This window comes from Rattus norvegicus, chromosome 9 (genome assembly GCF_021556685.1).
Source record: "Rattus norvegicus strain SHRSP/BbbUtx chromosome 9, alternate assembly SHRSP_T2T, whole genome shotgun sequence".
In the NCBI taxonomy this organism is placed as follows: Eukaryota; Metazoa; Chordata; class Mammalia; order Rodentia; family Muridae; genus Rattus; species Rattus norvegicus.
In genome coordinates, this window is record NC_141542.1 from 33,358,910 (window position 1) to 33,383,127 (window position 24,218).

The 24,218-nt window shown below is 37.4% G+C and overlaps 1 protein-coding gene across 5 annotated transcripts in view; it reads left to right on the forward strand.

Annotated features, from left to right (window-relative positions):
* Cd2ap (CD2-associated protein) overlaps positions 1 to 24,218 on the forward strand; it is a 97,057-nt gene that overhangs the window by 63,576 nt on the left and 9,263 nt on the right. The window contains exons 7-17 of one of the 5 annotated variants that reach the window (XR_015628617.1): positions 956 to 1,034; positions 1,398 to 1,492; positions 3,368 to 3,472; positions 5,745 to 5,781; positions 7,071 to 7,133; positions 11,130 to 11,295; positions 11,940 to 12,082; positions 15,738 to 15,814; positions 17,751 to 17,863; positions 18,554 to 18,655; positions 21,116 to 21,291. Coding sequence is in view for 2 of the 5 variants with exons in the window: in NM_181475.3 (NP_852140.2) it covers positions 956 to 1,034; positions 1,398 to 1,492; positions 3,368 to 3,472; positions 5,745 to 5,781; positions 7,071 to 7,133; positions 11,130 to 11,295; positions 11,940 to 12,082; positions 17,751 to 17,863; positions 18,554 to 18,655; positions 21,116 to 21,291 (1,079 nt within the window). In the remaining 3 variants the exon portion in view is untranslated. 5 annotated transcript variants of the gene reach the window in all.

Below are 24,218 nucleotides of genomic sequence, written 5' to 3' on the forward strand. Positions count from 1 at the left end.
TGATGCAGAAAATTGTAAGGATTAAGTTTTAATATGCATCTATTTTAGAAATTATTAAATCATAATGTGAACACTAGAGTATAGTTATCATTTTTAGATTGTTTAAAAAGTTAGCGACTTTTGGTCCTGGAAAGAGAGCTGAGTGGTTAGGAGCACTGGCTACTTTCCCAGAGGAACTAGGTTACATTCTTAGCAACTACAGCCATCTGTGTCTCCACTCCCAGGATCCACTGTCTTCGTTGGCCTCCATGGGCACTGTACACACGTGGTGCACGGTATACATATATGAAGGCAAAACACTTATACATGTAATAATACTAGCTATTCTTTGAGGAATTTTTGAGATTGCTAATTTTTTATTGTTTAGTTTTAGGATCATTAGGGAGGGATGGACAAATGTAAAAGAAAATGGTTTAACAGTCATTTCCTGGGCTGGAGACACAGCTCAGCAGTTAGGAATTCATATTGTTCTTGTGGAAGACCAGAGTGCAGTTCCTAATATCCATGTCTGGGGACTCAGAGCCACCTGTACTTTGATCTCCAGGCCTCACCAATACCATCCTTTGGCCTTTATGGCATCTGAATCCATGTGCATGTTTCCGCACACAGGCATATATACAGACATTTAAAATTAAAGTAAAATCTTAAAACCATTCTTTATTCATTTATTTTTGTTTTATATGTGTGGATGTTTTGCCTACATGTATATCTCTGTACTACATGTGTGCCTGGTACCATTGGAGGCCAGAAAGGGGGTTGGATCTTCTGAAACTAGAGTTACAGATGGTTGTGAACCACTATGTGGGTTCTGGGAATTAAACCTGGGGCTTCTGGAGGAGCAACAAGTAGTCTTAACCACTGAGCCATCTCCCCAGCCTGAAAAGTACAATCTTTAAAGAGCGTATTATTTTTATTTTAACTTAAGCTAGTTAATGTTGTCTTTTGTCTCTTGTAGCCTTTAATTCTACAGTCACTGGGCTCTAGAACCCAGAATGTGGAGGTAACAAAACCAGACATAGATGGCAAGATTAAAGGTGAGTTCTAAAATAAACTCCTATAGTATAAATACGCTTTATATTACTAACCCACTAGAGGAACTTGTTATAGTGTACCAATTCCCAGAATAGTAAATCCTCCTACTGGAGAAAAGTGCACGAGGCTTAGAATTCTGATGTGTTATGTTCACTTTAGAATCTTAGTTTTAACCATTCCTGATACATATCAGACACTGAGTAATATCTGAGTGATAGTGAAGTCTTTTTTTAACATCGAGTTTACATTTTAAAGTTATTTAACCTTTAATTCTTAGTTGAGTATATTACTTTGCACAGAGGCTTAATAAGTATCTGCTGCATCAATCAATCTGTAAGTCACAGTATTTATATTCTTTGTTTCAGCTAAGGAATATTGCAAAACAGTATTTCCCTATACAGGAACCAATGAAGATGAACTTACGTTTAGAGAAGGGGAGATAATCCATTTGATAAGTAAGGTAAGGTAGTCTTAGTGATCCATCATTCACAGAAGTACCTTCTTGTGTTGCCTCTAGAGTATTAACTTTATTTGGACATTTTATTTTGGGGTTCTGGGAAATCTTTTCAAAAGGTTTTATTGTGTGTATTACTTAAAATTGATATATTAAAAACCAGTGATTGGGCTGGAGAGATGGCTCAGGGGTTAAGAGCACTGACTGCTCTTCCAGAGGTCCTGAGTTCAATTCCCAGCAACCACATGGTGGCTCACAGCCATCTGTAATGGGATCTGATGCCCTCCTCTGGTGTGTCTGAAGACAGCTACAGTGGACTCATAAGTAAAAATAAATCTTAAAGAAGAGTGATGGGGAGCTGGAGAGATGATTGAGCAGTTAAGAACACTTGCTGGTCTTACAGAGGACCAGGGTACAGTTCCAGCACTTACATGTTGTTCAGAGCCATTCTAACTCTAGTTCCAGGGGACTAGACACCCTCTTTTCACTTCTGCAGGCACCAGGCATGTGCATGATGCATATTCACACATGCAGACACAATAACCAAATATTTAAAATAAGAAATCTGAAAAAGAAATGGCCATTATTCACATTACTTACTCCTTTATTAACTCCAAGAACTGTATAACCTAAATGTTTATTAGTAACAGGTCAATGGGACTCATCCTCCCAAGTGAGATGGTGAACCCATGATGGGGGGCGTATCTCATGCCATGCATGTGGAATTCCAAGGACAACCTATGGGAATTGGCTCTCTCCAGATTCCACACTGCACCACCAGATTTGAACTCAGGTTATCAGGCTTGATGTCAAGGCCCTCTATCTGCTGAGCCATCTCCCCATTCTTGGTACACCTATTTTAAAGAAATAAATGATTGTTTAGGTCATTCTAAGGATAAATTCTGAGGCCATATAATGGGACAAAAATGCTCCTGTATTTAGATCTGGGTACAATGTTATAATAATAATTACTTATGAGAGAATAATACTTTTGCTATAATTCTGTGATGTCTTTTGTTTTGAAGTTCATCTTACTGTTTAAACTGTTAACATTTGGCTTAGTGTATGTGATGTTTTGGAAATATATTTTATTGTGTACTTTTAAAGTATACACATTATGAATTCAAGAAAGATAGCAAAAAGGTTACTTTAATGAAACAAATATATCCTGTGTTTCATATAGCATCCCACATGGTAGATGATGTAGTCTACTCATTTGATACCACCCCTTATAATTTTAATATTCATAGTTAGACTGATAGAACTTAATATTTTATGCAGAATGCTAATTTCTAAAGCTACTAGATAAGTAATTTTCAGTATATACATATAAAATGTTAGGATAGCTTAAGACATTAAACCAGATGTTTGTTTGTTTTTGTTGTTGTTGTTGTAGATAATGGGGGGGTCTTGCTCTGGCTAGCATGGACCTCTCTAAGCTGGCCTCAAACTCCAATATCTGTGAGTGTCAGCCTCCTGAGTTCTGGGCTCCTGAGTTCTGGGATTTAAGGCATGCACCACCACACCTATATTAAATTCAATGTATCTCCTGCTAAAAGTAATATGCGGGAATGTTTTTTTTTCTAGGAAAACTTTATACTAGTGTTCAGGTTACCCACCCCAGCCCTTGCCCTTTAAAGCTAATGGAATTCATCACTTTCCTAGCTCTTTGTGAACTTTCCCTCATTTAACTACTAGCTCGTGCCTGCAGAGGTAGGAATAGGAAGATGGTAAATTTGAGCTAGCCTGGGCTACCTGGTAAGGACCCCTTCGATTCACACACACAAACACACAAACACACACACACACACACACACACACACACACACACACGTATATATACATAGCTTCCATTGTGTAACTGTGTGATTTGCATTTTAGGAGACTGGAGAAGCAGGCTGGTGGAAAGGTGAACTGAATGGTAAAGAAGGAGTGTTTCCAGATAACTTTGCTGTTCAGATAAGTGAACTAGATAAAGACTTTCCAGTAAGATTCTGTTTGTATTTTAATGATGATAATACATTGCTTACCAATATTTTTTTCAAAAATAATGTTTTTGTATTGCTATTAGATACATTTCATAGTTTCATAAGATTGTACATTTAAGTAAAAAATTGATTTGCCATGAAACAGTATTATGTTTTAGTCCTGTATTTTATTCTTGACGTTGACTATATGTACTGAAAAGCAGCTTTGACTTGTTTATTTTCCTTACTTACCAAAAAGCTGGCTTTATATAAATTGAATAAATCCCTAACTTTCTGAATGAGAGTATTTAATGTTAATGAAGAGTGTCAGTTCATTTTAAGGTATTTTGAAGCTGAGCATTTGCCTCCTTATCCATGTATTATTTCTGTATTAACAAAACACTGAGTCATTCATTTGTACTAGATCATCTGCCTTTTGACACTCTCTCCCCATACAAGGCTGCCCCCGAGCTTACAAATGAAAAGGCAGAGCAGTTAGATGTACATAGCAAGATAGGTTGTCTACCTTTAGTTCAAGCCTTGTGGGGCATGCTACTCCTTGGAGTCTTTAATTTGTACATCACTGACAATTACTCTATAGGAGCTTAGGCTGTCTGAGTTCTGTCCCTTGCTATATTACATTCAGTCTACTTTTAATCTTTTCTTAATGAGCACTGTTTTTCTGCTTTTATTTTGTTACTTATTACTTATTCTTAACTTGGAGCAACATAATTAAAAGTGTTAGAAACTTTAATTGAGGGCGGGAGAGATGACTCAGTGGTTAAGAGAACTGACTGCTCTTCCAGAGGTCCTGAGTTCAAATCTCAGCAACCACATGGTGGCTCACAGCCATCTGTGATGGGATCTGATGCCCTCTTCTGGTGTGTCTGAAGACAACCACAGTGTGCTATATATAATAAGTGAATACATATTTAAAAATAAAAGAAACTTTAAATGAAGTCTTTAAATGAAGTGATTTAATACTTAGAAATTGAGGGGAAAGGAGACCTTTGCCTTTAACTGTAACTATGAGAATTCTTTAGACTTAAGAAGGAAAGCTATGCCTCTCTCTTTGTTACTCTTTTTGTTTAATTTCTCTTGTGTATTTCAAAGGTTTTTTGTGTTTTTTAACTTCCCTTTCACAGTTCATACATGGATCACATTCCCTCCCTTCGTTATTATAGTCACACCCCTTCTCACTACAGCCTTCCTTTCCAGCAGACCCTTTCAGGTTCCTGTTCTTACTGGTTACATTGTTGTTTGGACTCTTCTGTATTTATTACAGTTGGCTGTGGCTGGGCTGTATTCACCCGAGCCTTGAGCCAGGGCAAATTACCAGTGGCTCCAGCACAGAAAAATGACAGCTCATTTCTGGGATCCAGTCACTGCCTCTACCTTCTCACGGGGAGGGACCCCTCTGAGCCCTCCTCAGTGCATGATCCAGTCTGATGGGCTGCCTCAGTCTTGCTGCTTTGAGTTCATGGATGCACATCACATCCAAAACCAGCTCTCCACAGCACCCCTTTCCATGCCGTGTGTCTCACATTCTACGATGTTCCCACACTTTGCGGGGATGAGACACACGGGCAGCTGAGTGCTGAGTGCTGAGAGGGAGTTTACTCTCTGCACTCGCTTGTTAGGAGACAGCATTACATACAGGTTGCTAAACACAGAAACCGCTCTGATTGAGTCAGAGAGCAACACTATGAGTATAAATTTTATATTGTGTCTATATAGAAAGCATCAATAGTAGTTTCTCCATTGGGGCCTATTACTTACCCCTCCATGTGTTTTTCACAAAGTTTGTATCCCTGAGCTATGAAGAAAAGCAAATTGATATTTAGAAATCTAAAACTAATTAAATGAGCATGAAAACATTTTGCTCATCAAGACCTTTTCGATCTTACCTAATTAAATTTTTAAAAAAAGTATTTGACTAACTTTTGAGCAAGGAATCTATTTGGATGTAATAATATTTTTTCAGTGACCCTTTCTAGAGTTATGCTTTTCTTTAAAGATTTATTTATTTATTATATGTAAGTACACTGTAGCTGTCTTCAGAAATACCAGAAGAGGGCGTCAGATCTCATTACAGATCTCACATGGTTGTGAGCCACCATGTGGTTGCTGGGAATTGATCTCAGGACCTCTGGAAGAGCAGCCAGTGCCCTTAACTGCTGAGCCATCTCTCCAGCCCTGTTATGTTTTTAATATTTTATTAATTTTGGCAAGAATTAATTTATCTTAACTTTAAGTAGTTAATTAATTTTAATCTTTCTCCCTTTCTCCAGAAACCAAAGAAACCACCTCCTCCTGCAAAAGGTCCAGGTTTGTGAACACATCAGTTGTTTAGTTTGTTATTTTTAATATTCTGAAGTTAAGAAATCAATAAGGTAGGCCATTGAATTTTATAAGCAAATTCAGTTAAAATGAATAATTAAGGTAATTGAATCTATACAGAATTAAATGTTCACTTGAATTAAATGTTCATCTTTTTAAAAGTACAAATGATATAAAATAAGGATCTTAGTTAGAGATGGTGGTGCATATTTTTTTTAATGATTTATTTATTTTATGTATATAAGTACACTGTAGCTGTCTTCAGACACAGCAGAAGAGGGCATCAGATCTCATTACAGATGGTTGTGAGCCACCATGTGGTTGCTGGGATTTGAACTCAGGACCTCTAGAAGAGCAGTCAGTGCTCTTAACCTCTGAGCCATCTCTCCAGCCCCGGTGGTGCATATTTTTAATCCCAGTGCTTTTAGGATTGTAAATTCAAGGCAGTCTCGACTATATAGTTAGACTGTCTCTAAAAATAAAATAAAATGGCGATCTTAGAGGTAACTTGGGCACTTCACTAGCAGGAATATTGAATTAATTAATAAAGCTAATCAAGTTTAAACCTGTTTTAGAATTACTTGACTGAAATACTTATTTTAAAACATTATTTTATGTGTATGGTTGTTTTGTGTGTCTGTCCATCCATCTGTCTGTCCGTCCGACTGTGCACCATGTAGATCTGGTTAGTCTTGAACTTATGTAGACCAGGTTGACCTATCTCAGAGAGATCTGCCTGCTTCCGACTCTGCAGTGCTGGGTTTAGAGGTGTGTCCCACAGTATCTGGCCCCATAATGTACTTTTTTATTCCTGTATTTATTTTGAACAAATGCTTCTTTACGCAAGTATTCCTAGATACCTAATTACAGTTCGGAGGCTTTGTGTGTGTGTTCTTTTTGTTTCCGGTTTTTGTTTTCTTTTGGTTTTTGAGACAGGGTTTCACTATGTAGCTGACAGTGAACCTTGAGCTAACTAGATAGTTCACATTAGCCTCAGACTTCTGCCTGTGCCTCCTGAGTGCCAGAATTTCAGGTGTGTTACAATTACGGCATCCCCGTTATACGGCTTTGCCACTGAAAGAAAGTGTAGTCTTATATGTGTAGATGCATTCAGAAGACAAATGTGCTAAGTCAGGGAACATTAGTGGTGTTAATCCAAATATACACGATAAATTATTTTGAATTCTAGTGTTTGATTGAGTGCCAGAAATGACCATCGTTTTGTTCTTACTCTGTATATTTTAAAAGTTAGTACTCACTGTCCTCCCCACTCCCAGCTCCAAAACCTGACCCGTTAGCTGGAGAGAAGAAGACCTTTCCTCTGAAGGCGGAAGACAGAGGTAAGGCTGCCCCCCCCCACCCCTTGATCCCTCTTAGAGAGACGTGACCACCACAGTAGATCATGTACAGATCATGATCATTTGTTCATGTACTGCTTGATCTTTACTTTTCACCATCAGAGTTTTCCAATAATGAGGGTTGTGTCAAACTGATAGGAAGTTAAATCTTTGATCTTACTGAATAGGTTAGGGTTAAATGAATCCTTCAGTAAGATGAAGTATTTATTGTTTTGTATTAAGAAACTAGGTATTTAAGAAACTAGGTACTAGATAATTGACCTGTTATTTTTATAATGATTTGGAGAAAATAAATTTTAAAAAAATACTTTAGAATTTAACAGTGGAGATTACTAGGTATTCTTTAATCCATTGAGCATGAACTTGGAATGTTTTTGTAAGACACCATGCATTTTGTCAATGTTTTATATTAAGTTTAGGAAAGTAAGACTGTACACACACACACACACACACACACACACACACACATACACACATATATACACACATACACTCTCTCTCTCTCTCTCTCTCTCTCTCTCTCTCTCTCTCTCTCTCAATTGGGCGGAGCCATGAATTTTTCTTCAGGATGCTTTTATTTCTATGTCCATGTTAACAGTTTAGCCTGTTGTCTCTTGCCTAAATTATTGTGACTTCTTAACTGATTTTCCCTCTCTCCCTCACCCCCTTCTTTCTTTCTTGTATTTAATTTTTGAGTCACAGAAAATTGAACCTGGGGCTAGCAAGATTGACTCACAGGTAAAAGTACATTGCTGCACAAGCCTTATGGTCACAGTTTGGTTCCTGCAGCTACATCAAGGTTGTCCTATGACCTCTACCCATGTCTTGTGGCATGTGTGACCGCCCCATCCTGTACTCACGTAGTATAAGTTCTCCTATATGCCTTCTTCCCTTATAGGCACAGTCTCCTTACTGTAAACACCTGCATCTGAGTAGTGTATTGGTAGTGGCTGGTGGTTATAATTATAGTCGACATGCTGTTATCTTCAAGAGTTCAGACTGTTGAGTTTGCTACATGTTGTACATTCAGTTGGGTGGGCAAATACTTAGTGTCATGTGTACACCCTTGTGCCATCAGAGCACTTTGATTGTCCTGGATGTCCTCTGCTCTCTCTCTGTTTCCCTCTTCCAAACCTTTGGCAGTCACTCTTCCCTCACCTGTTCTATACTTTTTACATCTCCCATAGTATGTAGCCATTTTCATTGCCTTCTTTCCTTTATTATGTGTATGCAAACCTACCAGTGTTCTTATGACCTGGCACCTCATTAAAGCTTTCACTACTGTTTGATTTCTGTGCATGCCGTACTCAGTAAGGAATTCTTTGGTTGGTTCTAGGTTTTGCAGTTGTAAGTAAAGCTGCTGTTAACATGTGTGCAGATTTTTGTGCCAGTGTACATTTTAGTTCATTTACTTAAGTACCAAGCTAAATACTGAGGATGAAATAAATGCCAGTGATAACGGGATCATTTGGTAAGAGTGTGCTTCTTCTTGTAAGCAACTGCCAAACTAGTCCCATAGTAGCTGTACCGTGTTGTATTTTTATTTCAGTTAGTAGTGGAAGATTGTTTTGTGTCCTTGGCACTATGTAATGCTTTCTTTGTTTTGGATTTGTATTCTCATAACTGTGTGATGGTGTCATGTTTTCACTTTCCTAATGATGATTTCTGATATTGAACGTCTTTTCATGTGCTTGTCAACTTATATCTTTGGTGAATTGTATGTTAAATCTTTGTTTTTTTAAATCAGTTTTTTTAACTCAGTTTAAGAGTTCTTTGTTTATTTTGAGTAGCTGCCCTTTATCACACGTGTTTCTCTCTCTCTCTCTCTCTCTCTCTCTCTTTTTTTTTACAAACACCTTTTTCCATTGTGTGGGTGCTTATTTTTCTTGTAGAACAGAATTTTATTTATTTCCTTTTTTTTTAAGTTTAGATTTTTTTAAAAAAATGGATTATTATGTGTATATATGATCTGTGTGTCAATTCGAAGGTGTGTGTGAGTGGAGGACAGTTGTGGAAATTGAGTCTCTCTTTCTCACTGGGTGCAAGTTACCATCACACTCAAGGCCGTTTGAGTTTCTGTCTTTCCTGTTTTATATTGTAGGGATTTTCTATTGTCTGATTGTATGTTTTTGTCATTATATTTAAAACTCTGATTTGTTAGAGTTTTGTTTACCTTCTCAGCCTATTCCAGAGACACTTTACAGGCAGCAGAAGGAAGTCAGTTGGCCTGATGCAGAGGTGAAGGCAGACACAGGCATGTAGGGTTCCCAGTTGTGCAGAGGGTTCCGCACACCTTTAAGGGCACTTGGGAGTTTGCTTCGGGATTACTGTGAGGCCTTCTGAATGCTGGAAACCTCAGCAGCTGCCAGGAACAGGGAGGTGGAGAGTAAGCGCTGCCATTTACGTTACTGTGGAGGTCAGAGGAACAGTGAGAAGGCCCAGAGTATCAGGGAAACATACAGTTCCAGGCTTCTGTGTCCCAGGGCAAAGGATTATCAGGAACACGTGATTAGAAATAGAATAGGACAGTTTATTAAGACAGGGCAAAGGATTGTATCAGGAACACATGATTAGAAACAGGACAGTTATTAACAGTGGGAGTGGGCTAGAGGGAGGGATAAGTTTAGCAAAGACTCCTTTCTGCTAAAACATTTTTCAGTATTTTCTAGAATTTCAAATTTAGCTGGTGTAATGCTATAGAGGGCTACTTGATTATGGCCAGAAATAGGAAGTTTTGTTTTTTTTCTCCTAGTGGTATAGGTATGTGATGCATTATTATATTTTCAAGGCCGTGTAAAAATAGACTTTTAGCCAGGCATGGTGGCTCACACCTTCAGTCCCAGCACTTGGGAAACAGGAGGATTTCTGTGAGCTCAAGTCCAATCTGGTCTACATTGTAAGTTCCAGGATAGCCAGGACTAGATAGACTTTGTCTTTTTAAAGAACAAACAAACAAACTTTTATCTTAAAGGACTATCAGATTGCTATTTTTCACAAGCTCTAAGGGAATAATTATATACATGATAGAATATAGGCAGTATACTTGTTTTTATTTTGTAAGATTTGTCTGTATGACTATTTGTGCATGGTATGCATGGCTAATACCAAGGATGCCAGAAGAGGGCATCAGATCCCTGGGCCTGCAGTCGCAGACGATGGGTTATCATGTGGGTTCTGGGAACTGAACACAGGTCCTCTCCAAGAGCATCCAGTGCTCCTAACTTCTGAGCCAGCTCTCCATCCACCACCTTATGTTGTATATTTTTGAGAAATTTTTAATTTTAAAAGAGTTGTGTTGTTGGTTCAAGTTTAATATTTCCTAGTTCCTGATTAAGGGGAAATTTCATATAATTGCTTTTAGACTTTCATATACATTCTTTTCTCAAAGACAGTCATTCAGTGTTGGGCCTAAGTTTATTATTTGTTAATTGTGACGGTTACACTCACTAGTGGACTAGGGATCTGAACTGTGTGTCTGCAGATGATCTGTTAGTATTTGTGGTTAATACGTGAAAAATAAGGGTGTGAACACGCTGCATGTAGGTATAAGGGTGTGAACACGCTGTATGTAGGTCTGCAGTGTCTGGTGCCTTTTTGTTGGTGAAGTTGTTTTTAATGAGTGTGGCATACAGTTATTCATAATACAGTTATTTTTGCACTATCCAGAAATATCTATTCATTGAATTACTTCATAAAATAGTGTTAACACCCCTAACAGCAAAGACTACTGGAGGCATAGCTAAAAGCATGTGTTATATCTAATCAGGTGTTGAATGAGTTTTGGCTTCCGTGGATCACTTTTTAAAAGGTTCCTAGACACATTATAGTGCAACCTTCAAACAGTGAACACTTATACACATACAGAACATGAAGGTTAATATTGGTCTCTGCCTCATGTTTTCCTAGCCTGGCAATAATGTATAAGAAAAACAGCCTAAATACTTTTTTATTAATAATAAGTACTTTTTAAATCATCAGATGAAAAATCACTGCTAGAACAGAAACCTTCTAAACCAGCTGCTCCTCAAGTCCCACCCAAAAAGCCTACTCCACCTACCAAAGCCAATAATTTACTGAGGTCTCCTGGAACAATGTACCCAAAGCGGCCGGAAAAGCCAGTTCCTCCTCCACCTCCAACAGCCAAGTAAGCCTTAACCTAATTTAAAATTAGACATTGATTACCTACAGTTTCAATTACCCTAAAGGGCTTGTTGCCTTTCGAAGTTTAAATACCTGTTTCCCGTACGTTTATTTCATGGTAGACTATTAATTTTATTAAATGTTAATCATATATTTAGAATAAATGAATGAAACTGCTTTTAACATTTCTGATTTTGTTGTAATTAGTTTTAGTGTTAGCAGCTTATGTTTATGCATAGTTTTACAGAACAGGTAGAAATCAGTATTCTGTTACACAAAATATCTTTAATGTCGTTAAACTACTATTTAAAAGTTCTATTTGGGGCTGGAGAGATGGCTCAGTGGTTAAGAGCACTGACTGCTCTTCCAGAGGTCCTAAGTTCAAATCCCAGCAACCACATGGTGGCTCACAACCATCTGTAATGAGATCTGATGTCCTCTTCTGGTGTGTTTGAGGACAGCTACAGAGTACTTATACATAAAATAATAAATAGATAGATAGATAGATAGATAGATAGATAGATAGATAGATAGATAGATAGATAGATAAAGAAAGAAAGAAAGAGAGAAAGAGAGAAAGAAAGTAAGTAAGGTAGTTCTATTTGGTCTCCAAGTGACTTTTCTTGCATGTTTGTTTTCTCATTTCAGAATTAATGGAGAAGTATCTACAATTTCTTCAAAGATCGATACTGAGCCCTTATCAAAACCAAAGCTAGATCCTGAACAATTGCCAGTTAGACCAAAGTCAGTAGACCTTGATGCCTTGGTAGCCAGGAACTCAAAAGAAACAGGTAAGCCAGAATGGGCAAGATTAAAAAAGGACTCAGATGGATTTTTAGACGCTTAAATTTGTATGCAACTTGCAGAAGTAAATAATGCCAACCAGTTGAAATGGGCTTAAAATTTAGTAGCCAGAGTGGAAGTGAGGATGCTAGGTGGGCAGAATATAGTTCTGTCTGAGCAGAAATTTCTTACTGAGAAGCAAAACATGAGCAAGACCAACAGACATGCTTAGTGCTTCAGTCTGTCTTGGTCATTACGTAATGACCATATCTTTTACGTTTGTCAGAGTTGAGTACATTTTGGTTTTTAAAATTTGAAAACGAGGACCTGGAGAGATGGCTCAGTGGTCAAGAGTACTGGCTACTCCTCCCTAAACCCACATGGTGGCTCACAGGCTTACAGCGGACTGTAGCTCTAGTTCCAGGGGATCTGAAGCCCTCTTCTGGCTGCCACCTGTATCTGCCCACGTGCTTTTAAAAAGTACTAGGATGACAGACTTTCAGTGCCAGCAGTAATTGTAGTTTATAAAACTTAAAAATATTTATTTTTATTTGGAGAAACCTGTTATCTACAAGAGAATATTTTATTATCAACAGGCTTCACTTTTACAAGTAGTGTTTCTTTAGATTTGGTTTTATTGTTTTTTGTTTTTTGTTTGTTTTTGGTCGTCTTGTGTTTGTCCATTCTTCGGGTTATTTATACAGTGGGAAGGTGGAGAGCTGGAAGCAGAGACATCTTCCTTTAAGAGCATTAGTATTCATTACTTTATGGAAATAGATATTTATATAACATTTTACACTTCTTTTTAGTTTCTTACATTTCTTAAAGGACTTTTCACGTATATTTTTAATTTTATGGTAGCCCTAGGAAACAGATGCTGTTTCCTACATTTTATATGGTAACAGAGTTACATGCAGACACATCAACACACTCAGTCACCAGTGATGAGCGCTACAGTCCTTGCATATCGATACGTGCTGTGGTGCTCTGAAGAGAGTCCTAGTGTCATAGAGGACTGTTTGGCTCCAGGCTGACAGCTTAAACTTCAACAGTAATTACACTTTATAGTCCCATTTTCATGTTTCATTTTAGTTTATCAGTGCAAATGGTTGGAAAATTAAAAGCCATGTTTGTTTTATATCAGTAGTGGCTCTTTACTCTTCATGTACAGGCCTTGTAGAACAGAGTTTGAAAAGTCACAGTTTTTTTAGCTTAAGATTGTTTTCTTTAATAAGGAAACAGTGGTTTAGAGATACTGAAACTGTCCCAAGGCAGGAAATCAACAGTTAACTTTTAAGCAACTGTCCTTGGTTCTTTGACTTAATTTGACTAACGTTGGTGGTGTGCCACAGTTACGTTCTGTGTCAGTAATTACCAATTTGGGGAATTTAGTAAAAGTATTTTAATGAACAGTAGTGCCATCCTTAGCAGTAGTTGGGACTAGGCTCTTTGCTAGGATGGAAGGCCTCATCAGTACGGTAGCCGCAGGTAGCGCTCATAAACATCGTCTGTATGTGCAGCTTTGATAGAGATTTGCGCACGGTAAGTTGGTCATGTTTTTACTGCACATTTGTTTTCACCGTGCCTGTCACTTGTATTCCTTGAAGCCAGCTGTGGAATTATTCACTGGTAGTCATGTTGCCACACAAACGCTTGATCTGTGAAGCATTTTCAATTTTGGGCTTTTCAGTCTGTCCTTATAGACGTTTTCTTTCTCTCCTGTGAGATTTGGGTTGAGTACAACTTCAGGTTTAGCATTAGGGCAGAGCACAGTTTGTAAGCCTCACACATGTAAAGGAGGGCTGGGGAGATGGCTGAGTGATCGAGAACTAAACTGTGAGGTTAGTATAGCACCACATTGGGGCAGCTCACAACTGCTGGTTGCCCCAGGTCCTGGGGTTAGGAAGCCCTCTTCTGAGGGCATAACCTACACACAGACACATTCATATAATTAAAAATAAAACACAATCTTTTAAAAGAGGAAAATGTAAAATAGACAAACACCTCTTATTGATAGTTCCATTGTCTTTTAAATAATGTGACATGAAATAGTATGTTAGGAACCACACTGACATCGCTGTGGAAACTGGGCATTCTGTTTAATAGCTGATTGGTCGTAAGCAGGTTTATTCCTCAGATCATTGTCTTGCTTAACTTGTGACCAAATGACCATGTTTATTTCTGTCCTCCTGGACCATGGGATGGGGAAGTTACTGTGAATGCTTCATTCCTTTAAGCCCTCCGCACTTTCTAATCAGTTTCATTCTGTTTCTCCTTTGTCTATGAAAGACTTGATTTCCTTACCTTATTCTCACAATTGCCCATTTACAGAACTAAAAATAAACAGTTATATATATGTATATATATATATATCACATATATATATATATATATATATATATATGAAAATATAGATGCTTAAAAAACAAGTCATCCCTAGAATATTCATTTGAGTTTCCTTTTTTCTTTTAATGGCATGGAGTAATTTCCATCCCGACCAGTGTTCATGTGTAGCAGTACTGCGATTGCAGAGCTGATGGGAAGCCTGCTTCAGTTGCTTTCTCTTTCTCAAATGCTTCATCAGAAATATGTTTTAATAAAATAAAATGAAAATTTCACTGCCATTACCAGTTAATTATAAGTTAACATGATTCAGATACTTCTAAAGTAATTCTTCTACCAGCAAAATTATTTTTTAAATTAGTTTTAGAACATTTACTAGTAGCATAAGAAAATTTACGAGTAGCATTACAGTTACATTGAGAAGTTCAAATGAAGTGTCCTTTGATAAAAACATCTTGTTTTTTCCTCTGATAAATTCTTTTAAGATTAAAAGTAAATCTTTGTTGTATATATGGGATTCGAAGGCATCTGTGATATTGTTGAATTATCCTTTGTCTTACCATTATAGTTTATTTACTGTTTTTTGAATTTTTTAATACTCATGTATTTTTTTAAGGAAGAATTTATGATGGAACTTTTCAAATAAGGTTATTATTAAGTAGTAAACACATGCAGTGAGATTTGTATCCAAACCATTATTCCTAGTAATGGTTCTTTTGCCTAGATCATGGAGTTAACATTAGGCTTTAGTGTCTCTCATGTACATACTTACAAACAAACAATGAGAGCTGTCAGAGATTACATTGAATCAAATTTATAGTATTTAAATGTACTATTTGCTTTTTTGCATGTTTTTATTTTACAGTGTCATTAAATTAAAATCACCTTTATCACTATAATGCACCAAACACTAGAACTTCACTAACTGATGGTGTAATTTTAGTTACAACTATCTTATAAGATGTCAGAAGTGATTTGTACCCTTGGCCTCTTAAAATAATAAGCTGTCCTTTTAGAAACTGTCTTTGTGTTGTCCAGTGAATAACATAAGTAATATTGCTAAAAAATCATAATGTATATTGGAATTGATAGTAATTTAAAATTTTTCTTTTGAAAGGCAAAGGAGTAAATCAAATCTGTCTAATAACAAATATCAAATCTATCTAATAAGGTTTTGTGTAAGTTCAGATAGCCTGTGGTTACTAGACATTGAAATGCTTCTATTCATTCTACAACTGTTCTTTTTCTCCTGCTTTGTAAAATAATTTTTTTGATTTAGTCTTTTTTCTAGACATTCCTATCCTTGACTTTTCTTTCCAGATTTTGTTTCCTAGCCTGTTTGCCATGTTTCCTCCCTTCTTACGTGTCAGGAAATTATCCTACCCTTCTCCATTTTGGTAAGATAACAATTTATAAAAGAAATCAAAGTAGTATATTCAGTATAAGTAGGTGGTGCACATCAATCTTGTAATTCTGCTGAAAGTGTATGCGTGTGTCTGTCTATTCTAACCCTTTTGGTTTTCCATTTTAAAATACAACCAAGTTCATTTTCAAAAACCTTTTTGATTATAATTTAAAATACTCTTGATAATATATCTCCAAAAAAATGGCGACCGTACAAATCAGATCTTTTCCCCCATAATTGGTTATTTTGCTTGGCTTTTTGAAAAACCAACTTCCTCAGAACATACAGAAGCGTAAGTGGCTGTCAGAGTGACAGATGTGGCTGTACAGTTGATGCCTGCTGTGCCATTTTCATAGTGTAAATCTGTTGTTAATTAACAATAGATCACATATGAAGGCTTTAGGTATATTATAAATCCAAATGTGCACTATTTTGTTTTATCTGATATCTTAAATGGAGAACCTGAGAGAGTTTTAGAATGCAAAATTGTCTTGGTGTTGTAACCCTAAATTGGATGTATTGAAGGCATTTTACATGACTATGCTGTACTTTATAAATCTATACTTAAAAAGAATTTACCCTTTCTGTTTCTTTTTTCTTTAATTTCTTCCATATTTTTCTGTTTTTTTTTTTTTTTTTTTTTTTTTTTTTTTTGCTTTACAAGTTGCTTACATATGCATTTGAAAATTATTTCTTTGGTCAAAATGTTACTTATTTCATTCTGTGGTTTGCTATATTCTATAATTAGAACCATCCAGATCAGTAACTTAAACTTTTTTTTTAAATTATAGCTTATGTTTTGATGTTTTTGTCCAGGGTAAAACACAGAAGTTAGCCAGGCCTTTCAGTTATACAGCACACAGTTCCAAAAGATGGCTCTCTTTGCCGTGTAGTCACCATCTCTTAAATGGAGAGTCTGGAGATCTGAGGCTGATAAAGATGAGTATGTTTAGGTCTGAAGAAACAATAGATCACTGAATTTGGACATTTGTGTCTGATAAGTCATAACAACTGTCCTAGCAAACTGGGATATACTTTGCCTGTGGTTAATATTGCTAGTTTAGTGTCTGAGCTACAGGAAGTCACACTCATTACGGCAGTAGATGAATACAAAAGAGTTTTGTGCCATGAGTAGACATCTGAGCTTCGGAGTAATAACAGCTTGTTTAGGATTTTCTGGCTACTCTTGAAAACGCTAGGCAGTATGAGTTACTGTGTATGTCTTATATGCCCTTAAACACAAATTATTTGATCCAGGGTCAACTAAACTAGGCTTTGATGGCAGAGAAATAAATTAGTGTCCTGTGAAGCATTTACACTTTGATTTATCTTAGATGTATAATTCACTATGATGTTCATATAATGTCGTCACTTCTGTGTTCTGTTTGAACCCTGATTATAGCATCTTTATATGTTCATGTAACTAAATCATACCTTTACTTTCCACTGAGAATACAGAGAAAGCAACAGTGTATCAGATTCAGTTCCAGCCTTCAAATTTGATATTAGTCCACAGTGTGAATTGTAAACTGTTACACATGTAAAAATTCTCTAAGGTGCAATTAAGAGTTTAAATATATATTTTTAAATATGAGAACTATAAACGATAGCTTTTTATTCTACTGCAGTTCATGGTACAGAATTCTTATAAGAACTTCTTGTTGCCTGACTATTGAAAACAGGTCTTAAAAGGTCTTTCTGTATCTGGTAGAAAGATTTTGTTTGTTTGTTTGTTTGTTTGTTTTTGTTTTTAATGAGAGCATGGGTATTGCTTTCCAAATGCATATATAAAGCCTTGGTCAATTGTGAGCTCTTCAACTTAGTGGTGGCATGTAATTAATTCGTGGTGTAAGAAAGCAGAAATACAGTTTTTTGCCCTTCAGAAGAAACAAATCTCTTAGTTGGTAATACTTATTCTTATTCTCTAGATAATGTAAATTTTGATGACATAGCTTCCTCAGAGAACTTGTTACATCTCACTGCAAATAGACCCAAGATGCCTGGAAGAAGATTGCCTGGCCGCTTCAATGGTGGACATTCTGTGAGTTTCCCTTACTTTAGAAAAATGTAGAAGATAAAGGAAGTGCTAAGATAAGAATGAACAGACTTACAGCCACACCTAATTTTAAAAGTCTGGAAGACAACTTTATGGTTTTCTTTTTAATTTAAGAAAACATAGGAAAAGAGGTGTGTTCAGTTCACTAGGATATTGCCTAAAAGGTTCCAGGATTAGAAAATAGAGTGGTCTTGATCACAGTCACAGAGCACAGGGTCTTTGTTCAGACAGCACAGCAGGGTCAGTGAGCAGTAGGCACAGACTTCAGGAAAGGGGGAGGGTCTTCCCCACCTCTCGGCCATTCCTTCCTTTGTAGTATTTGTTCTCACATTTTGGTAACTTCAGTAACTGCTTTCTAGTGTGGAGTGTGAATCTACTTCAGTGTTTATATATGTGTGTGTACAGATTGTTAATATGAACAGCATGGCCACTGTGCTGCTCTCAGATTACCTCCGTGGACACACTTTAATTTGATGAGGAAGGCTAGTGTTGCCGAAGTGCTGTCTAGCCTGATGTCCTGTGACTTCTTATCCACAGCAGGGACAGCAGGGACAGTGGCAGTTAAGTGGTGGGAATGTTGGCTGCCTTGTGTAAATGCTTATTAAAAGTTTTCTTTTTATAAAATCCGTGTCTTGATTTTTTTTTTCTTGTTTCTTTTAAATGCTTAACATTTAGCCAACCCAGAGCCCAGAAAAAACCTTGAAGCTCCCAAAAGATGATGATAGTGGCAACATAAAGCCGTCGGAGTTTAAGAAGGATGCAGGCTACTCTTCAAAGGTAGATCTACTGTAGCCTGAGATTGTTACGTTTTTAAGATATGTTGTAGCTATCATAGTCATGAAATTTAAGATGCCCTTTTAGACAGTTTTTCCCTCTTCTGCCAAAAAATAAAGTAATTCTTGCTGAAAATTGCATTATTAAGCTTAAGACACACTGTCCTCTCTAGCTCTTTTTTTATTTTTCTTTTTTCTTTTTTTTTTGGAGCTGGGGACCGAACCCAGGGCCTTGCGCTTGCTAGGCAAGCGCTCTACCACTGAGCTAAATCCCCAACCCCCCTCTCTAGCTCTTTTAAGAAAAGAATTACTTACCTTATTCTAAGGAGTGTGCTATATATTTCATATTTCTAAGGCATAGGAAATTGATTTGTATACCATTTAATTTTCTTATTAAATTTATACTCAGGAATTTGTTCACATAAAATAATTTGATTGTTTTGAGGCAGGGTCTCTGTGCAGCCCTGACTTCTGTACTTTCTTATGTTGACCGGCTTCCTCAGAAGGCTCGTACTGATCCTCCTGCCTCCCTCTGCCTAGGCAGGCTCCGCTCTGGAGAAGCAGCTGCAGCCTAATTCCCTGTGAGGGTTAGCAGTTGGAGTTAGGTCTCGTCCGTTCATTTTTCACTTGGTTCTTGGCACTCTGAAGCATCGAGTGTGTACTGGCCTTGGTGGCAGAATAGGTGGCCCATCTACTATATGGTGATGTTCTTTTCTAAAGTCATTTTTGTTGAAGACAATCTTGTTTTACAAACTACACATATACTTAAGGCTTGTGTTATTCGTCATTTTCATTCCAGGATATTTGACCACTTCGTTAATTTAACAAATATATTTAATCTGATTCTCTATATTGTCTGCAGTCTCTTAAAACTTTTCTAAAAGTTTAGTGAAATTGTCAGATAGTCTATGAACTTAACTAAATTCGTCATAATTCCTTTTAAGTGAGGCTTTGGGTATTTATAAGTATAAAGATTAAAGTAGCACTTTAATGTCGATACAGTTTTACTTGCAGATGCCTCACTAGACAAACTATTCAATAGATAAGGCATTGGGTATTTTCCTTCCTTAAAAAAAAAGCCACTAGAGATTACAGATTTCTTTCTTACTGATTTTTTCCCACCCCCAGCAGTGAACACCAAACTGCTTGTGGAATTTCTCTGTTTTATCATTTATCTTTGTTTTTGTAAATTTTTTATTCTTTGAGAATTTCATATAGTATACTTTGATCATATTCTTTCCCTCCCCCAACTCCACACACACACACACACACACACACACACACACACACACACACACACACACACACACATACACACACACACACACACACACACACACACACACACACACACACCCACCCTCTCTTCCCACTCAGCTTCACATTTTTCTGTTTTGACAAAAGCAACTCAGAAGAAAACAAGGAGTCAAGTTTCTGTTGGACCTGTTCTGGAGTGTGGCTGACACACACTTGGTTTCACTCCCCTGCAGAAAACTGACTTTCCTTTCTCCTAGCGGCTGGTGTTCGCATACAGCTTCTTTGCCAGGGATGTACTGTGTGCCTACTTTGCCCACTTTCCCCTCTGAGCTCTGGGGAATTTTGTGTGGCTTGAGCTTGGGCAGGTCTTGAGCACACTTTTTCTTTGAAGTCATCTATCACCTGTGGCTCCTCTTATCTTTCTGGTTCCATTTCTGCATAGATCCTGAATTGTGGGGGGAAGGAGTATGACATAGACATCCCATTTAGGACCGAGTACTCCAAGGTCTCTTATCCTCTGTACATTGTCAGTTACGGTGTCTTAATTACCATCTAGGACAAGTTTCTCTATAATGAGGGCTGAGTGATGCATGGATCTGAAGTTCTATTGGGACTCACAGTTCAGGCTGTAAGCAACCCCACACCTACTGTAGTGGGTCCCATTTATCGTGACACGTGAGTTAGGTAGCACTTTTCTAAAATGCTTGAGGTCAGAATTTTGGAAAATTTGCAGAGAAGTAATTATATTTTAGGACTGTGACTCAAGAGTAAACATAAAATTTACTTGTTTCATGTAATTCTTTACCCACATGTAAGCATGCCAGCACTTTGAAACCCATTACAAAGTCTGGAGTAGAATTTTTAAGGTTGGAAATTTTCAGATTAAGAATGCTTAATATATACTGCATTAGTTGCTTGTATTCCCGCTGTAAAAATATGATGACCTGGGAATGTGGCTCAGTTAGTAGAGTGATTCTCTGTGTACAAAGCCCTGGGTTTAATCCTTAGTATGGTGTGGACTGTAATCTCACTCCTTGGGAGTAGAGAGGGCAGTAGAGAAGTTTCCTATATGAGGATCTGGAATTATAAATCAGCCTGGACTATATGTGATCCTGTGTTAAAAATGAAAACCAGAACAAAATGTCTTCTGATTGAAATATATTAGTTATAGACACAAACGTAATGAGAATTTTTAACTATTTTTCAGCCATCTCTTTCAGCACCTTCAAGTGCTTCTAAAGTAAATACAGCTGCTTTCCTAAGTCCATTAGAGCTCAAAGCTAAAGTAGAAGCCGATGATGGGAAAAAAAGCTCCCTGGATGAACTTAGAGCCCAGATTATTGAATTATTGTGCATTGTAGATGCACTGAAAAAGGATCATGGGTGAGTATCTCTTAATTTCTTCAAAGTGTCCCTGAGATGTACAGAGACTTCTTTGTGAACTGAAGCCCTAAGCTTCCTATGTATGCAAATGCGTATGTTTCAAAGGCATTTGTATTATAGCACTTTCAGCAAAAATGATGGGAAAACTTATTCCAGTGACTCAGTTCTAGAACGTCTGTGTGTGCCTCTGTGCTAAGGTATGAGCTGTCAGGCATAGGTGCCAATTAGTCTTGAAAATACTGAGAAAATTGCATTGGTGTTTTGGGTATGATAGGACTTTGACCCCTATTTCTGTTAGGCTTACATTAGAAGGTTACAAATGAATGGATTCCAAACCACAGAGATATCTAACCCTCCCAAACCCTCCTCCTCACCCCCCACCCCCATTAACTCTGAAAGTTCTTCTTGTTTGTATAGTGCTATGGATCAGGCCTAGAGAGTGGTGTTAATGCAGTCTACTACCGTTGACCTACATCCACAGCCCTGAAAGTTTTGATGTGGTATAAAGTAGGACACACCCCCAACACACACATACACATAAAGTTTTAACTCCAAAAGAAGTTTAAAAGATACCCTATTGCACACCCCCTTCCCCTTTTAATGAACAAATCAGTGTGTGTGTGTGTGTGTGTGTGTGTGTGTGTGTGTGTAGCCATTTACCTTATGACTGCAGTTTTTCAGTGTCAGGGTCTGCACTCAACCTCGTTCGTATCTTTGGTTTACAGATCTGCTGGTACTTTAACCATAATCTAGCAAAGGTTCCATGGATAAATCAGATGGCAGGTCAGCTACTCTAACTAAACTGAGGACGAGCGTCCCATCTCATAATTATACTCCCCTCTCCCAAAAGATTTCTTGGACATATATATCATAAAATATAAAATTCATGCCTAGACCCTGAGTCTTAATTTAACTATTTCTTTTTTTAATTTGCACCAGGTTTTTAATTCTGTTTTTAAAAAAAAGTGGTATTAACAATATAAAATAGGGCCTGGTATGGCGAATGCTTTAAATCCCAATACCCTGGAGGCATATGCAGGGAAGGATTTCTGAGTTCAAGATCATCTTGAATGACAGAATGACTTCCTGGCTCTCCCAGGGCTATGTAGTGAGACTCTGCTTTAAATAACAAAATAAAAGTAAATTAAAAATAAAAAATAACAGATGGGAACAAAATTTTTATTTAGAATAACTATTAAAAATGCATGCATTTTCAAAATATGTTTCAGTGTATGTATACATATATGCATGTATAGCAAATCTACGTTAGTGTATGTATGTGTATATATATGTGTGTGTGTATATATATCCTGTATGTATCATAGATTATCTAATGAATACATTATGAGTATAGAGTTTGTCATTTGATGTGCCAGGTCTTTCTTGGGTACTTTGATTTATTTTGAAAATTTTTTACAAACTCTGTACTACGTACAGTAGAAGCTGTATATTTATTTCTCTGTAAATGTTGAATACCGCGTACCAGTTGGAAAATTCTCCTGACTTGTAAGTTTTGTTATTTTACACATTTGATACCAAGTGTTGTTCTTTGGGACAGTGTCTCATGTAGCATAGTGTGGTCCGGTATTCTGACATTAGCTATGACCTTGAATTTGATCCTTCTGTTTCAACGTCCCAAGCGCTGGAATTGCATGTGTGTGCCACCACACCTAGCCCAAATGTAGGATTTTTAGTGCAGTAACAATTGCACACATGAATTGCCTGTAGGTTTTCTTAAATTGTTGGTAAAATGAGTAAGGTATTATTATGTATATTTACATAGTTTAGAAATTTTTACAAAGGTATACTTTCAACATCTCAAGCTGATTTGGAAAAATGAAGCTGAATGGTGGGTTTTATTTAAAAATCTAAAGTTAGAGAGCAATAGCAAGGGATTAAGTAGACGGTACAAATTGGTCTACTGAGAAATTTACAGTGGGCACCATACTGAGGAATGTACATGAATTAATAGTAGTCCCTTTATGAAATGGGAGATTGGAGGAACAAGTCAGAAATGTATATAACAATGTCATTCTATTTATGTAAAGTTAAAGAATATGAAACCATAAAAAAAAAGATGTATTTGGGGCCAGTGATGCGGTTCTTAATGACCTAAGTTTGGTGTCCAAGATCTGTGTGGTACAAGGAGAGAACCGACTCCATAAAGCTATCCTCTGCCTTCTGTGAGGGAGAGGTGGAGGAGTGGGCAGCTTCTGTGTCAGGAGGTGTGGCCTTGTTGAAGGAAGTATGTCACCGTGGGGGTGGGCTTTGAGGTCTCCTATGCTCAACCTATAGTAGTAGTCTCCTTCTACTGCCTGTGGACCACGAAGTACAACTCTCGGCTCCTCCAGCACCATGTCCGCCTGCGTGCCCCCATGCTTCCCATCATGATGATAATGGACTGAACCTCTGAACTGTAAACCAGCGCCAATTCATGACCGCTTAGGAGAGTGGTCATGGTCATGGTGTCTCTTCACAGCAATGAAACCCTAACTAAGACAATCTGGAATTACAGATGGTTGTGAGCAACCATATAGGTTCTGCAAATTGAATATCAGTATCAGTTCCATATATATATATATATATTGTGTGTGTGTGTGTGTGTGTGTCTACCTTTCACTACCCCTTTCCTAATTCCACCTTCCATGTTCTCCTCTCAACTACATGCCTTTATTTATTGACTTTTAATAGCTCACTGGTTCGGTTAGTGCTGCCAGATGCATAGGATGAAGGGTCATCTGTGGGAGCATAAGCAACCCATCCAGAACCTAGACCCCGAAGAAAATGGGTTTTCTCCCAACAGGCATCAAATGCCAGGAGCTCCTGGGCTTCTCTTTCAGTTGGACTGGAATGTCAGCTGAGAAACACAAACCTTTGCTTTTTTTGGTGTCGTTCTCAAATTTATTACATAGTGGAGGATGACCTTG